Source organism: Leucopleurus acutus, assembly GCF_964270905.1.
Source record: "Leucopleurus acutus genome assembly, chromosome: 14".
Taxonomy (NCBI): domain Eukaryota; kingdom Metazoa; phylum Chordata; class Mammalia; order Artiodactyla; family Delphinidae; genus Leucopleurus; species Leucopleurus acutus.
In genome coordinates this window covers 72,160,837-72,178,114 of record NC_139156.1, presented here as the reverse complement: position 1 = coordinate 72,178,114, position 17,278 = coordinate 72,160,837, and the positions used below count along the sequence as shown (strand labels likewise).

Genomic DNA, 17,278 nt, shown 5'->3' with positions numbered 1-17,278 from the left:
TAGGGTTGGGTTTTTTTTGCCACCAATAAACAAAGATTTATTTGGAAATTTCCAAACCTGCCAGAAGTGGCACTTACCAAGCCCTAGGCCCACTCTCCTTCCCAAGCTCCAAAGGGGAACAACAGTCCTCGCCACCGCTTCCCTGCCCTCCCCCGCCCTCCCCCAGCACGCTCACCCATGCCTCAGGCCCCGCCAGAGAACTAGCGTGCCCTCCCTCTAGGAGGCGTTACCCCTGGGTCCAAGAGCTGGGGGTGGCAGCCCTCTGGCCTCTCAGGAGATGATGGCGGCCAGAGCCGCTTGCATAGACTGAGAAAAGAAAATAAGGAAGGAGATACCGAGTAGGGCTCCCTGAAAAACCCCAGCTTACTCCTGTACAAAAAACGTGGCTCCCGCATAGAAAAACCTGCTCCACGAATAGTGCAAATACCCAAAGGAAAGGAAAAAAAAACCAGCAGCAAGGCTGGGCTGGTAGGAATGGCAAAGAACTTTGGTTTGGAAAGGCTACAGCAAGAGTGTGAGCTGTGCCCCTTTTCCTCGCCCAGTTGCCCAGAGCCAGCGCTGACACTCGCTCCAAGGGGGTCCGTAAACAAGCAAAGCCAGGGGCCTTTGCGATGTCAAAGCACAGCCTCCAGGTCCTACTTGGGCCTGCCTGCAGGGGGCAAAGGAGGCCTCTGCTGTGAATCCAATTAAAGCCAACGTGTAAGTAGTAAGGCTTTGGGGACTAAGCAACACGGAATCCTCTCACTACACTTATGAAACTAAAGCTGGGGAGCAGAAGGTGACAGGAGACACCGCTCACCCCCTCCTTGTCCTACATGTCTGTGCCCCAGAGGGCGGTCCCCTTCCAGGCTGAGGAGGGGGTTGCTCCAGGGCTGGGAAGAAAGGAAGGGATCCCCGAGCCTGCGGTCAGGCGGATTCCCGGCACCTGTTCCAGTTCCTGCCTTTGCTGCTGCGCCTTGGCAAAGATGCACCTCCCCACTGCTTCCTGGGCCCAGGGCTGGTGGTAGAAAGCAGCTCGTCTCTCCTCCTCAGGATTCCCAATCACATCAGTGATGATCCTGGGAACGGAGCCATGCCTGGATGAAGTCCTGGGGGTCAGTGCTAAAACTGAGCATGAGATCCCTCTGGGTCTTCAGCTGGTTGATGGACTCAGTGGTCTCATGGAGCTTGACATCAAGGGCGGCGATCTGCTGATGGGTGGCAGAGGCCGGAAAATTGCTCATCTGGGCCTTGAGTGGGTCATCCACCCCCACATCCATGTCATAACAGCCTGTCTTCTTCTGGTCGTTAGGGTCCACGCTAATGACACGGTTGATGACAATGGGGTCTGGATGCTGCAACAACCCGGCCAGCTTCATGGGAATCTCAGAGAAACGGAGTCGGCCGCAGCTGAAGATCCGGCGGAAGTAGCGGTTGCAGTTGACGTACTCCCGCTCGTGGCCGTCCTGCAGCTGGTTGTGTTTGGCCTGCATGGTGGCAGCCCTCGTGTGTGTGTGCACCCCCAGCAGCCTCCCCAGTCGGGGGTCCGACTTGTACAGGGGAGGCTGGTGATCCAGCATGAGCAGGCGGGTGCACCTGACGATGAGGTCTCGGGCCGTTTCCCCTGGAGGCCATCTGTCTCCTGGGTGGTGGGCATCCGGTGCCACTCCAGCAGGTGGTTCAGGCCCGTACATTTCCTTTGTCCAGCTCAATGACGAGGCTCTTAAAGACGGAAGAAAACTTCCTCTTCTGTCTCCTAGGATCACCCAACAGTTTTCCCTCTACTCGGAGTTCCCAGGAAGCCACCTGGTGCCCTGCGGGGTTTCCCCCCGGGGGTCCCTGCGGTTCCTGCACTATCACCCTCTGCCTTGCTGGGACTGAACGTACTAGAAATATCGACCCACAGCTTTCGTTTTCGCGTCAGAGGCTTTCTGACGGCCTCCTGGATCTCCATCCGCTTTCGAGCGACGGTCTGGTCCAGCTTCCGCTCAAGAGCCCAGAGATCCATGCGCGCCTGAGGCTCTGGGACAAGCTCCCGCATTCGCTGAGGTAGAACTTTATCTGCCACCTTCCTCCTCTTTAACCCCCGGCGCTGGGCAGGCATCGGGGGCTGGGCCTGGGGCACAAGCAGGCGTTTTCGGAATGGGTCCATCACGGTGGGTGGCATGCCAGGTCGACGTGGAGCAGCTGTGCCAAATGGGGAGCCTGCAGGGGTTCCCACCTGCAAGCCAGCCATGGGCATCCGGCTCCCTGATGACCCGCCAGGCCTCTGGTAGTGCGTCGCAGGGCCCCAGGGCCCCCCATGCCTCTAGCCGGCCCGGGCCCCCTGAGCGCTGGTCTGGGCAGCACGCCTCGTCCCGATGGCAGAGGCGGAGCTCCCAGGGCCGCGGCCAGACATCGCTCTGTCCCTGGAAATAGCTTTTATATTAGCCTATTCTGAGCTCATATTAATTTTTATAGAACTAATGAATTATAAGAAGGAAAAGAAAAATGAACCCTTAACATCAGCGGAGGGAGGCGGAAGACTGGAGGGGTGAAGAGCCTTGGGGCTGAAATTCTGCCATTTCTTATTTGCTAGCTCTGTGATCTGGACCAGCTATTTCTTATCTCTAGGCCTTGGTTTCCCCTTCTGTAACACAAGGATAAGTAACACTTTTCTTGATATAAGAATAAATGAGGTAAAAATGCTCAGCTTGGCATCTGCTTCAAAGATGGTATTACTTTTACTGCTGCTACAACTACTGCTGGTACTAGTATTATGATTGTTCTCTCTATGGGGTCTATTGCCACTTCTCCCCTAACAAGTGAGGTTTTTAGCAAAAATAATGCTTCAAACGCTATGTGCAAAATCGCAGCGCTGCTGGTGCTGATGTGTCAGGCGCCGCGCTAGGTGCTCTGGGTACGCTCACTCCTACTTCTCAGTGACCCAGTGCAGGAGTGCTGTTATTATTTTTTTTATCACCATTTATTATTTAATTTCATAATCCATATTAACTTCATCTTACCAATGAGGAAACTGATGGACACAGAAAGAAAAGTTAAATCCAAAACTGGAACCCAGGGAGTCTGAATCCTGAGTCCCCACATCCAGCCACTTCTCTGTTCTGCTTCCCACCTTGTTTCTACTTCCGATGATGCTGTTGCTGACGATCAGGCCTAGAGCTAGACCAGCTTTTACATTCAGGGCCATGTTACTCGGGGTGTCTGAGCGGCTGTCCGGGAGTACACACGACACAGTAATTCCTTTCCCTATGATTATGAGCTTACTCAGGTTACAGAATCGTGTTACTCATTCTGAAAGTTTATAGGGGACAGAAGTTAAGAGCAAAAGGTGGCCTCTATTATTTGGGTTCTAAAGTCTGGGCCTTATCCAGACATTCCAACTCATTCCCACCTGGAAGATCGAGACCCTGATGTCTAGAGCACTGTTAGTGCCATCCCACCCATTTCTACAGTCTCAGAAATTTCAACTTGGGGGACAGTGTGTAGTCTCCAGTCATCATTATTTAAATCACATTTTCTATATATTCACTTAGATATTGATCACCCACCCCTACTCCCGACCCCGATCTTGGTTTTCTTTTCCTCCTAGGAAATAGGCACACCTGTATGCAAGAAAACGCGCTAGTATAAGTAGACATCACACCTTCCACTGACTGGGAGGACCCTTGGAGGTCAACTGTCTTGACCTCCTCCTCATGTTGGGGAAGGAGGGTTAAGAATCGTTTCAAATGCTTGAAGCGCACGTCAGACCGCAGCACTCTTACCCGCGCGGTGAAGTCCACGGCTGCCGCTCGGTTTAACAGCAACGTGGCTACGTTGATATTTCCATAGTGAGCAGCTATGTGGAGCGGAGTGAAGCCACTCTGGAAAGAAAACACAGAGCAGACGTTCAGCTGATTCCTGCCGGCCCCTTGCCCGACATGTTAATACCATAACCCTGCCCAGATAAAAACGGGGAAGCAAAATACGCTGAGGTCCACATTCCATCCTGTACTAGGTTTCTTTCCATTAGTGCCAATTGCTCATAGGATTTCAAAGAGATGCCAAACTCACAGGCAGAGGAATAGCCAGGGAGGAACCAAGGGTGGAGACTGAGCCATTTTAGTAATCCAGGAACAGAACTACACAGAAGCCAATGTTTCCAAAAGTTAAAATAGGGATGACAAGAAATATCTTGACAGCTCAAAGAAAGTTCGATCAGTACCACTGTTTTATCATTCATAGAATCGTCCATTGAAACTCTGTCAAAATTTAACTTGTTTTATATATTCAACGTAGAGTCAAATGAACAAACGGTAAAAGCCAATTTTAACGATGAAAGCAATTTGGGGGGAAGAGGTACTATTACACATCGGTCTTGAATCGTGGTGAATGCATTTCATGAAGAAATTGACAAGCTGGTCTCTTTAGTAGCAAATGCCTACTCGATAACACATTTTTCTGGATTATTCATACCAAGGTCATTTTACTTCCTTAAAAAAAGTGCTAAGACATGCAGCGATTCACTTAGTCCCCAAAGATTTAAACCTTATAGGAACTAGATGCATTTCTAAATTGTTAGCAAGCTTCTCAGCCATGCTAGCGATCTGACTGACTCTTGTCAAGGGTGGGTCATATGTGTGCCCTTCGGCGGTAACTTTCATCTTGCTGACACCACTGAGGGTAAGTGTCATGCAGAACTCTAGAGAACCAATCCTAGATGAGTAGAATGACAGGGTTGTCTGCAGCTTTAGGTACAGCTGATAAGTTTCTCAAGTGTCAAAACGCTTCGTGTCACAGAACGCTATTGAAATACCCTTAAGTTTCAAGGCTTCCTCATACTTCCTTTCAAACACCAGGTTCAGCTGCAGAAAGCCCTGGTAATCAAACTACTATCTTCTCTGGTACATGCTACTTTGAGGGCGGGGGTATAAAGCAGGTATCTAGCCTACAGAAGGCAATGCAAAGAAGAAGGGAAAGAAATGAGGTAGCAGCTCTAAGAAATGGGAAAATGATGATGCAGATATAGATCATATGTACACGTATATATATGTATATATACCTCTGTTGTTCTATTCACCACCAGCTAGGTTAACACATTTGGAAGCAAGGAGGAGGAAAAAATGAACGGTTAGTTTGCTGTCGGTGATAATGGATGGCAGAAAGCTCATGACAGCTAAGTGACGAGGGTGAAAGCTCTGACGGAAGCACGATAGGCACAGAAAGAAAGCTAGACTGAATGAAGGGCTATGTGACGGCCTATTCCAAATGCCACATTTCCTCCACCGAGACTTGCAAGTGTCCAGACAATGGGAGTTGCTGGCTGGGACCCTGGCTGCTGGCATGGTTTCCACAGCTGATCAACACTCAGTGCATTGCCTACCGTCTGAGATAGCAACCAAAGGTTGATTTTGTGCACACCGTGGCTAGCATTTTGTAAGTTTTCACCTTGATGTTTGAGCTGACGTGTTAACTACATTAAAAATACATGTTCAAAGGAAGGACACTGTTGGGTACGTATCGATTGATTTCTTTTGAGGTGGCCTCCATGTTAGCACACATAGGGCAGCACCCACAGTTCCCTCCCAGCTTTAGATGCCAAGGGCAGGGGATGTGCCTTCGGCTGGATGACTTGGGCACTTGATTTCATTCCTTTCAGTGCAGTTAAGTGTTTGGCATAAGCTCCAAAGGGAGCCCAGGCATTCTTCACGTTTGGGTGCCTAACACAGGATGCTGCACGAGGGGCTCGTTTCCCAGGTCCTCACCTTCGACTCTACATCTGCATTGTTGTCATTCTGCAGCAGCAGGGCGGCAGCTTTCGTGTCATCTTTCCTGGCAGCGATGTGAAGAGCTGGAAGACGCACTTTTCCTTTCGTGTCGTTTTCTAGCAGGAGTGACACTACTTGATCGTGACCTTGTTGCAAAGCTACTGCCAACGGTGTGAAGCCATCCTGCGAACAGATGGATGGGTCAAGACTGGTCCCTATGGATATTTTCTTCTTCATTAACAAATAAGAAGGTGACCGAGTGACCAAATGTCAATTTTTGTTCGGGGTTATTAAAGCTGACGTACTCAAGTAGACATATGTGGAAAGAAATTTAAAACTACACATATACCAAAGCAGGAAATAATTTAAAAATTTGTAAAAAGTTTATGGGTTTCTTTCTGTGGAAAAAGTGGGTAAATTTCGAAAGTCCTACCTAAACAAGAAAAAGATGGCAGAATTTCAGTATCCATAAAATAATCTCAGCGAAAACAATTACCTCTCGGGTTAAATCCAGGCAAATTTTTCAAAGGAGTTCATTTAAATAAGCTGTAAACATTTCCACTGATAATTTAAAACTGTTTTATCCAGTACCTTGTTGCCTAGCATATCCTGTCTGCTTCATCACTGTACCTTGTGGCCTAGCGTATATCTGGTGCTCAATTAGTATATGTGAATTAATGAACTATACTCACTGCTGTCTTAAGAAAGATATACATGAAAGACTCGTGGTTTCTCTGACCAATGAAAGAAGGGATCATACAAAATGTGACTAAAGGCAATTCAGACATACACACACATCTATACATTGAGTCTTCCCACCGTATGGCCCCGGGACTTGACAAAGAGAAGACAGCTACAGATTTCACTGTGGTTAATTAATTTGTGGATGGTCTGCTGACTGTAGAACACATAGTACAGAGCAGAACATCCCAGGACTGGCTCCAAAATTTTAATTCTGCAATGCTTTCATTATCACACACGCAAAAGAACATTTCAAAATTATTTTTACTAGACAATTGGCAAGTAAGTTACTTATTATTTTATTCGGGTCATGGTATTTTATATCTGTAGTCCCTGTGGCACATATCGAGGGCTGCTCTGATGGAGGAGTGCTTATAAGGGAGAAAGAAAAATCAGAGTTACTTGCATACTCATGTCTTGTTGGTTTTCCTAAAAGACCACTTTCACCATTGTATTCCTTGCTGGAAAACACCTACCACTCCTACCACTCATTTGGCTGAATGCAAATCAGCACATTTGTATTCAAGGATGTGTAAAATATTGGCCCCAAGTGCCTAAGTGACAGTATTGCCCAGGCTCTTCTCGTACAAATCATCTCCATTCTCCTTACTGTGGACGTGCGGACCATCTCCACCCTGGCTTCTAATCTCAGGCTATTTGCTGCACCCTGAAATGTCCTCCTCGTTCTATATACACAAATTCTATCTGTGCTCCAAGCCTCAAGATCTGGCTGAAGTTCCACTTGCCACTTTCAACTTTTCCAAGAAGACCCAAATAAGGAAGAGGATGAGCACTGACGCAGCTGGAAGGACATTCCCTGCAACCGTATGTAAGATAATGGAGAAAGGCTGCATACAACCTGGACGTCATCAAAATGATATCACAGGTTACATTGAGGGACATAAAGTTTAGAGTGTAATTTAATGTTATGGGAAAAGGAATCTACATAACCATGTAAATATATGATCTCATTTTCATTAAGATAAATGTGTACGTTGTGAACATGGACAAAAAATCTGGATGAATAAACAGAATGTTATCTCTAGGGAAAATTAACCATGGCTTTTTCTTCTTTTTGCTTTTTATTGTACTTTCTCATTTATTTAATATATTACTTTTGGAAAAAAAAGAGAAAAATACATTTAAAAAAATGGAACGGTGAAAGGAAAATTGTGTATTAAGAGTTAACGTTGCATCTCACTTTTAAAACGTGAGCAAAACCTAAGGGGTAAAAATGACAGCTCACTTCTGTTCTGCAGCCAAATGAAATGGCTACATTTCCACTGATAGGAATTTTTCAATCCACAGGGCCTATACATAAAGGAAACTACCTTGTACCAGAAAATCAACTGCAGCTGAGACATTAGCACTGACAAGAATGTGCTTCCTGCACAAACCAATTAAAGACACAAAGTACCAGCCCTAAGGTGTTAACAGCTAAAATTAGCAGCTCTAGATTTTGTTTCCAAACCAAGTTTAAACGGTTTGGTTTGCTCTGTACAGTTATTCTTAAGAGGAAAATACAAGCCGAAAGGAAACGTGATACGAGCTCCTTGAGAAACTTCACTGCCTTGTGGACTGTCTGGCACATAATAGGTGCTTAATAATTACTTGTGCCATATAAGTGAACAAATAAATTTACCTCATGCTTCCAAATTTTGATTAGCGAAAGAAGGAAGATATCCATGGAAAAGAAGGAAGATATCCATGGAAAAGATATAAATGTAGTACACAGTAATACAGGAAAGGTTTCGAAAACCACAACCATGCCAAAGACTCGATACATATATACAAGGTACATATGGAAGAAAAAATGTATTGATGGACCTTGGCAATATCACATCATATAATAAATTAAAAATCCTATTAAAATGTTTCTATCTAAGGAATCCTTTCATTGCCCACTACTGTTCATTCTGTAAATACAGACTTCTGTATAAATGATACCAATATCATTGCAAATCGTAGTTAGAACACTGTGTGAATGAAACATCTTATTTCTTGCTGTTCTTTTTAGTCTCTAGTAATAATAATCCAAAAGAAGAGATAAAAATTCAGTCAAAGCTTCAAATAGCTCTAGATAATCAATAGATGTTGTTTGTATAGTGATGTACTAGCACCCTCATGAAGACATGGATGTGATTTGTTCTTAGAACATTCATTCATTCATTTATTTTTTAAAGCTACCAACCCCCCCCAAAACCTCTTGAAATTAATATAAAGGAGTAAAAAAAATCTATCTATCTGCATTACCTCTCTATCTATCTACATATCTCTATCTACATATCTATCTATATATCTATCATCTACATATCTATCTACATATATATCATCTACATATCTACCTACCTGTCTACATATCTATCTATCTACATATCTACCTACCTATCTATATATCTACCTACCTATCTATGTATATATATACCTATCTACATATCTCTATCTATCTATCTATCATCTACATATCTATCTATCTACATGTCATCTACATATCTATCTACATTATCTATCTATCTATCTACCTACCTATCTACCTACCTATCTTCTTGCTAAAAGACTGAATTAGTTGTTTAAGGATCTCATATAATATTTCTTTTTACTTGGCTGTAGTGCCTCTTTTGGGGCCTTGAAAGCTTAAAAAAATTGGAGAACTCAGTGAGTTACTGATAATTAGCTGACAAGTTAACTCTAATCTATTAGCAGTTAATTGGGTTTATATTCGCTTCTAAAGGAGAGATCCTTGATGCTCTGTCCATCGCAGCCTGAAAAAGAATACTACCTGTCCTTCACAGACGAAAATAGTACTAAGGAATTGCTGTCATCAGGACATTTATATTATTTCGTATTTCCATCCAAAAATGCGAATGGGTTTCCTCTTCTACAACAACCTCTGCTGCCCATTCTCCCTGCAAAGCATGATGAGACCTGCGCTTCTTCGTCCTTGAGGGACTCACTCAGGCTACTTCCTCCCAGTGTGAGGATGGGCCCTGCTCGACGTCTACAAATGTTGGTTCCTTTGTTATTTCTTACCGAGCTCTAAGGATATTATTGTTTAAAAATACATTCTCAAGATAAAAATCACCAAGAGAACTGAAGGGTATGAAGTGAAAAGTAAGGCTCCCTCCTAATTTTCAGAATAAACCATTGGTAACAATACACTACGGACATTTTCCTGTATCAGTACATACAGTCCTGTCTCCTTGCTAATAGTGCAGAAGAGCATTTTACTGTCTAAGTAGAGCCGTATTTATCCAATGACTTCCCTATTTGTCCTTCCTAGTTTTTTAAAAATTGTCATTAGTAATCATATTGTTGAGCTTCTTATATAATAACTATTTTTTTGCATTATCTTCTAATATATGTGACAGAAATTCTTTGAAGTGGAATTGCTACGTAAGAAGGTGTATAAATACTAATTTTGATAGTTACTGCTTCTGCAAAAGTGTTGCAACCAATTGTCAACTTCACCAATAAGGTAGTTAACTTCCAATTTTTTCTACCCCTTGAATTTCTTCCTCATCCCATGGGCAAAAGACTGGATCTCATTCTTTATCTAATTAATAAATTAATACTTCTTTGACTATGAGGGAGGGTGAGGTATTTTAAACATTTATAGTCATTTGTATTTCTTTTTGTGTGAACTGCCTCTTCATTTACTTGGTGGTTTCCCCTGAAGGCATAATCTCAAAAAAAACGGTGAGGTTATATGCAATCCCTGTATTGTCATCTTTCTTGTGCCATTCAGGAAATACTTCAGAATAAAAGTCAGAGGAGTGGTATTATGACAAGGATAACCCTACATCTGTTCTAATTCATTGGTTTTGTTAAAAATAAAGAATACCCAAACGTTGGTCCTTTATTATTAGCAATAGATTTCTAGTGATACACTTTACAAGGGATTACAATCTTCCATCCAGATTAGTTTAAAAAATAAACTGTATTACCTAAAACAGTACCAGTGACTTAAATAACTTTTTATTTTAAAATAACTCCTCTATTCCTGACTGCAAACTTTTTTTTTAAATACCACTTTTATCTAGTATTTAAAAATGTGTACTAGTTTTGTTTAGAAGTGTGAGTTTAATTAGTTTACTTCAGAAATATATAAATCCAATCATTATAATTATGCTAGCTTAAATTTGGAAAAAACCAGATTTAAAACTTATGTTTTATCACAAAAATATTTCAAAACAGTGGCTGCTTTTGAGGGAAAATTGTAAGAAGCAGATAAGTGTTCTCAAGCAAATATGTAAATAGTAAATAAACAGCTCAGTTATAGGGTAGAGCCAGGCATTTAAGAGCAGAGAGGGTATCTCTGCAATGGAAGATTCTTGAAAGACTAGAGTTTTCTAATATATTTCATAAAACCTTGCGAGCCCACACGTTAATATACAACTGCAATGACATACCAGTGAGACAAATTCTCAAGTTATAGCTTCAGGTTGATAAAATGCCCTATAAACACGTGAACTTACCCATGGAAAGAACCAAAGTGTCTTACCTCCGTGGCCAGGCTCTGGCTTGCACCATTGTCAAGGAGAAACTTGACAACTTCCAGGTGGTTCTCCTGGGCCGCCATATACAATGGTGTGAAACCATTCTGCAAAATAAGAATTAAAATGTTTGTGGCTTTTTAAAGCAAATCTATCTTTCCACTGTACTGATGATATTATATATTCCAGGAAATCTCGCACGTAATAATTTTAATAATACTTTAATATATTCATATTTAGTAGAACACCTAAGCACCATGATTTAAGCAGAATGTATAATTCACAATTATACTTCCTAATTCATAGTTTGAGTGCGGTTCATTGCTACTTGTCTAAGTATAATTCATACCAATATATCCACTTTAGATAAATATGTACCTTCATTTAACCATCAACTACTTACTGAGTGTTTACCACGAGTAAAGGATTTTACTAGACGCCATGAGAATATGCATAAAAATACACTTGGTCATCGTCCCAATGAATCTTTTTTTATCCCAAGCAATAATTATGTATCTTAAATAAAATATGTAATACTTTTACATAAAATTAAACACCTGAAATAGCTCCTACTTTGGAAAGAATTTATATTAATTTCCTACAGCTTCAAACTTACCCCAGACGGGGTGACTTAGAACAAAGGAAAGAGCAGCAATTGGAAAAGGGTACATCTTCAACTTTAAAGTCGAATTCTATTAGTAGTCTACTCTTTACAAGTATCCTTCCTTGCATTTTTTGCAAAGACGTGCTCAGAATACATACACACACATTCATATATTATATATTCTCTTGTGCATCTTTGTCTGAAATGTGCCCAACTGCCAAGGAACTTGGAAGCAAATGAATACATCCATCTTAAGCTTCTTAGTACAAATACGTTGCATGTACGTTTGATTCTCTAAAACAATGTATTTCACATCTATGAAATACTGTAATATTTAAAAAAACTTATTGTAAGCTATATACACCAAAACAGGTATTTTTCAAACTATAATAAATTCTCTTTGAATACAATTTTCAGAATTCAGTCCTATCTAACTGAATGATCTGGAAATTTTGTTGTTTACATTATGCAATCTCAAAGAATAAATGTAAATACATTCTAAATTAAATGTTACCAAACATTACTCAAAACTTTGTGATTCAAAAGGTTTAGGTTAATTACTATAAGTATTAATTACTATATGATGAAGAACGTAATTCAGCCTCTGGTAACCTCACTTTTTTGGCTTCTACCTCAGAATTAGGAAGTAAGTTAAAAATATTCTTGATAAAAGTATTATCACGTAAAAAATCTACCATAGCATATATACTTTATTCGTCAGAGAGTTCCTCTATTCTGCTTATTCTATTTTACACATAAATGTAATAAACTAGGTTATTTGGTTGCCAAGCTCAAGATTAGAGACACCAAATTAGAGGCAGTGGAATATGACACAGTAGTCAAGCTTCTTCCTTTTAAATTATTTACCTAGTAACATCACTAAGTTCACTGCTGCTTTGTTCTGTTATGAAAGATTTTATCAATTTTAAACACGAAACCTAGAAAAACTGCAACCCAATGTGTGTGTGTGTGTGCGTGTGTGTGTGTCTGCGTGGGTTTCATCTCTGTCATTCTTCCCAGAGCTACGAAAGAACCTGAAAGCTGTTTAGGATACCCTTTATCATACTGCTATTTTCTCATTTTCTTATCTGACCAAAATGAAAGATTGTTTAATCCTTGGCTGATTTAAATATCTCTTAACCAAAAAAACGGAAAAATATTAAAAATATGAAAAAGAAAAGAAAGGTGAAAACCAACGTGGATTTTTATCACTTTATGAACTGAGTATATATCTTTCCACATCACCCAAAATTTCCAGATGGAAGATTCAGATTTTAGGAGTAAAGTTCTTAAGGAAAAATTCCAAAATGGATGTCATTCTCTCGGACATAAATATCAAGTAGATAATATATATGTCAGTGAATCCTCAACTTCAGGGCAGAGGTCTGCTGTAGTTCAAGTTACCTAAGAAACGCTGGTTCACCTACAAATGCCTGGTTTCTAGCCCAGTGTACCTGCCCTGTTCTGGAGGAAACCTGCCAGAACCAAGCAAACATTGCATGACCCCTGAAGGAAACCCCAAACTAGGCACTGAGGTTTAGGAGATGCTGTTCTTACAGACCTAGAGCTTCCAAAGAGTGGTTCTTAAGAAATACAACTTTTAGATCACTCCGTGTGCCCTTTCCACAATGGCAGAGAGTGAAATGTGTACAACTGGAATTTCTCAGAAATAATACGTAGACACGGGTCACAGTAAGATGGGGCTCTGTAGTGAATAGTTCCCACAATAGCTTTTCTTCTTGTTTTTTGAGTGCTTGCCATTGTACCGCTATTACCCGAAAGCTGGTCATTTTCTGAATGGTCACATTCTTTCATACTGTTTCATTTTTATATATTTTTATGGATATATAATTCACACACCAAAAACCTCACTCTTTCAAAGTGTAAACTTTAGTGTTTTTTTAAGTCTGTTCACAAAGTTGGGCAACCAGCCCCACCATCTAACTCCAGAACATTCCATCACCTCATAAAGGAACCCTGGACCACTAGTATTCATTCCTCATTTGCCCCTCCTCATGTCCTCTGGCAACCACTCATCTGCCTTCCATCTCGATGGATTGGTCTGTAGTAAAAATTTCATGTAAATGCAATCATCCAGTATATGACTTTGAATGGTCTCATTCTACTTCTGCTGACCATATTGACAAAATGGTTTTGGTGAGGCCTCCCTAATGGAAATTTCAATTTTACACTGGGTATTTGAGTGTGTGTGTGTGTGTGTGTGTTTATTTTGGTCCCTTCCTTTGGCAGTATCGTTTCTGTTTTCTTTAGAGGAACGACATCTTCAGGGATGTGTAGGTAGGACTTGTCTTGGTTGGACTTTGAAGTGAACTGGCCTGCCCTTCTTCAACCACAGGGTGGGCGCACGTGCGGCACGGCTCTGCTTGCTCTTCCACGTCTATTCTATGTCCTTCTCAATTCTCTTTTCTACCAAACCTCCCCTCCCCACCCTCGAATGGCCTGTAGGGACTGTATCAAAGGGCAACCTTACCCTTTAGCTTCTGATGAGGTTCTCTCACTCCGACTACCTAGTTTCCAAAGCTTTCTGCAAGCTTCTTTAGCCTTCTATTCTATGGGTTCCTCATACAATTCCAAATTGCTGAAGTTATTTGGATTAAAGCAATAGAAACTAACACGAATTAATACAAATTTTGTTTATTGGGAAAGGATCGACAAGGCGTGAGAACACATACACACTAGTTATGGCTCTAGGAAGATAATTATAAGCATCTTTTTGAAAGAGTGAATAAAAATATTACCATTACTCTCTAGTACAAAGAGGGTTAAGGCACAAGTAATCCAGTGTGGATGACCTAGAGCTGTAATGATTTTTCATGAAACAGTACCTGGATTGGGAAGATGGTAATATTTCAGAAAGAATGTGATTTTTCTCCTAAGAGAAAAAAGTACATCACTGGTTTTATATTAATTTCCTAACTTAGGAAATTTCCAAAACAAAGAGCTGACCAAAAAGGAACATATGGGTGGCCCAATTTACATTTGCTTTTCTGTAGCAACAATACACTGAATTCTCAAAAGGCTCAAGACTGAGTATGCTTTTTGATGTCTGATTTTATCCAATATCTTCAGTACCTTCTGCTCTGATTATGCTGTTATTGTAAGTATTGTAAGTATTGTGGAGTTATCATAAGTATGCAAAGTTGCAGACTTATAGTTTTATAGACCGTACTGAGGCATGCTACCTGATACCCACTAAAATAAAACAAAATAAAATAAAATAAAAATGAAATGAAACAATATAAATAAGGGCTTAAATTTCATCCATGCAATTTTATCCATCCTAGTTTCCTCCAACCAAGCCTTTGTATATCATAAAGTGCTGTTATTAATTAAAATGTCAAGGGCATGGTGATATATTTGTACTGATTTACATATGGTACTAATGTTTGTGAAGGTTGTTTCCATCAGAGGTGTGCTATTAGTTTAAAGGTCAGAAAGGCTCTATCTGGACCACACCCATTGTCTGACTTCATCAGGACCTGACCGCCCCCCACCCATAGGAAACATTAAAAAACCCAGAAAGGGGCTTCCCTGGTGGTGCAGTGGTTGAAAGTCCGCCTGCCGATGCAGGGGACACGGGTTCGTGTCCCGGTCCGGGAGGATCCCACATGCCGCAGAGCGGCTAGGGCCGTGAGCCATGGCCGCTGAGCCTGCGCGTCGGGACCCTGTGCTCCGCAAAGGGAGAGGCCACAACAGTGAGAGGCCCGCGTACCGCAAAAAAAAAAAAAAAAAAAAAAAAAAAAAAAAAAAAAAAAACCCAGAAAGACAAAGGAAGCATTGGTTTAATTAAAGGGTCTTGTCTTTGTAAAACCACTGTGAAAACCTGTCAATTTAGAATACTTTGATAGTCAAAACATCATATGAAATAGACTTTGCTTCTTTATAAACATAGTTGGTACCTTATATTATGGAATAAAGAGAGAGAAGGAGAAAAGCGTAAGGGATGTCATTTGACATGGCAGTTTGAGATTTTTCAAGAGCAAACACTGTTAATCATTGTTGTCCTTCGTATAAAGTATTAAGAACTTAGTAGAGTTAAGAAGTTAGGAATCGTAGTAGAGTTCTTTAAAATCACAATTTAGTTATCTAACCCAATTTCTTTCTTAGGGTAGGCCTAAATGATTCCTGGAATGTTAAGTAATATAAGAAAGAGTTAACTAACTCATTAAGACCTAAGATCAAGGCAATGACAAAAATTATTACGAGAATATCCACAAATTCCTAGTGTATTGAGCCTCAGTTCATCAGAACTTGATACTGTCCCATGCCATTTTTATTTTCAAGGAGAAGTTTTATATTTAAGGAAGGTGAGGGGCTCTCTTTATGCTGTTTCTTGTTGGCTATTAAATATTGTCTATAGGGTAAAATTTCACTTAGATAGGGATACACTTTCTCGAATAATAATATTCCTGGGATGTTTTATGTTCTGCCACCAAATGGAATTTCACGGCATTTCATGGCATTATTGCTTGCTGTTCTTTAAAGTTCCTTTTGAAAAGTTGCTACCAGGAATTATCTTTGAAACTCCATTCTGCTGCATGGTGATCTCATTACTTATTCTGTCCACAGAACGATGCAGTTCAGAAAGCTTCTGGGGGCAGATGTCCAGAGGAAAGGGGGGCAGGTTTTCTGTCAAGTGGGTGGCTGGGTATTCCAAGCACAGCTGCAAGGAACAGAGAATTTCACAGCCCACGTTCTCCTTCCACACTTCATCATCAGGAGAGGATGTGTATACATTGAAATCAAATATGGTTAGGATTTTATTTCAACTACAGCTTCTCCCAGACATTTCAGAGAAGGTTTAAAACCACGCCTCCTCTGAACATTAGTCATGAATGTGCATAATGTTTAAAAGAAGGGAAGGTTAATTTTTCCCTCCCTTGGGGGGAAAATAGGAAAATGAAAATGGACTAAAGAGTTTTCCCACTATCTCAGAGCTTAACGCTAGCTATTTTCTAAGTAAAAAATTACAGGGGCATTTAAAAATAATTGGTTGAAAACCACAGTGCTCCTCTTGTGGTCAGCTGGTCTGTATTTCTCTTCAAGTACCATACTTGTCAATATTCAACTTTATATCACTCCTTTCTGGAAAAGCTTTATTACTGTAAGTGAGCTATCAAAGGGAATCAGCACGGGTGGCATAGACCATGTAACAAATGTCCAACCATAGGGAACTAGAGGTTAGACCAATTATACAAGAAGCCATGTGGTTGGAAGTACAGTGCCGTTTCTTTTCCACGACACTGTTATTCAACGGCATCAGAGCTTTCATCGCTACAGTGGGAGTAACAAGGGAGAGAATCACTACAATTCTGTGGACCCATAAAATATAAGAGGCTCCTGTTATCCAAACATAATCAGTACTGGAAAAGACTGAGGAAATCAAGTGCATTTAAAGTGGAGATCAAAAGGCCGCAGTAAATAATGAAAAAAGTTAGATTGAGACCTCATCTTGAAAGAGAAAAACAGACTTTGTAAAAATGACTTTATATGATTTAACAAAAGGTAGGTTACAACTGCATTCATGTACAGGTTCTCAGAGTGAATGAAGACTAAACCAACTATGATGTTGGGGGAAAAATGCATGATGTTCTTGCAACAAAATTATATGTCGGCTTGACATCCTTCACTTTTTATTTTCAGAGCATAAGCAAAAAGATAGTCCTTTTGCAAAAACTACTTGGGAACCA

The 17,278-nt window shown here is 41.0% G+C and overlaps 1 protein-coding gene and 1 pseudogene across 2 annotated transcripts in view; both read right to left on the bottom strand.

Moving 5' to 3' along the window:
* The window catches only part of ANK3 (ankyrin 3), a 333,291-nt gene that overhangs the window by 206,015 nt on the left and 109,998 nt on the right, over nucleotides 1-17,278 (bottom strand). Inside the window, exons 5-7 of the mRNA XM_082855185.1 lie at nucleotides 10,972-11,070; nucleotides 5,727-5,912; nucleotides 3,747-3,845 (exon numbers count right to left, since the gene is read on the bottom strand). Of these exons, the coding sequence (XP_082711311.1) occupies nucleotides 3,747-3,845; nucleotides 5,727-5,912; nucleotides 10,972-11,070 (384 nt within the window). The remainder of the gene's footprint in view (nucleotides 1-3,746; nucleotides 3,846-5,726; nucleotides 5,913-10,971; nucleotides 11,071-17,278) is intronic.
* Nucleotides 812-3,169, bottom strand: LOC309971436 (SWI/SNF-related matrix-associated actin-dependent regulator of chromatin subfamily D member 2-like; annotated as a pseudogene). The gene is made up of 2 exons: nucleotides 3,106-3,169; nucleotides 812-2,387 (listed from the first exon to the last, which is right to left on the bottom strand). The product of its transcript is annotated as an SWI/SNF-related matrix-associated actin-dependent regulator of chromatin subfamily D member 2-like (transcript).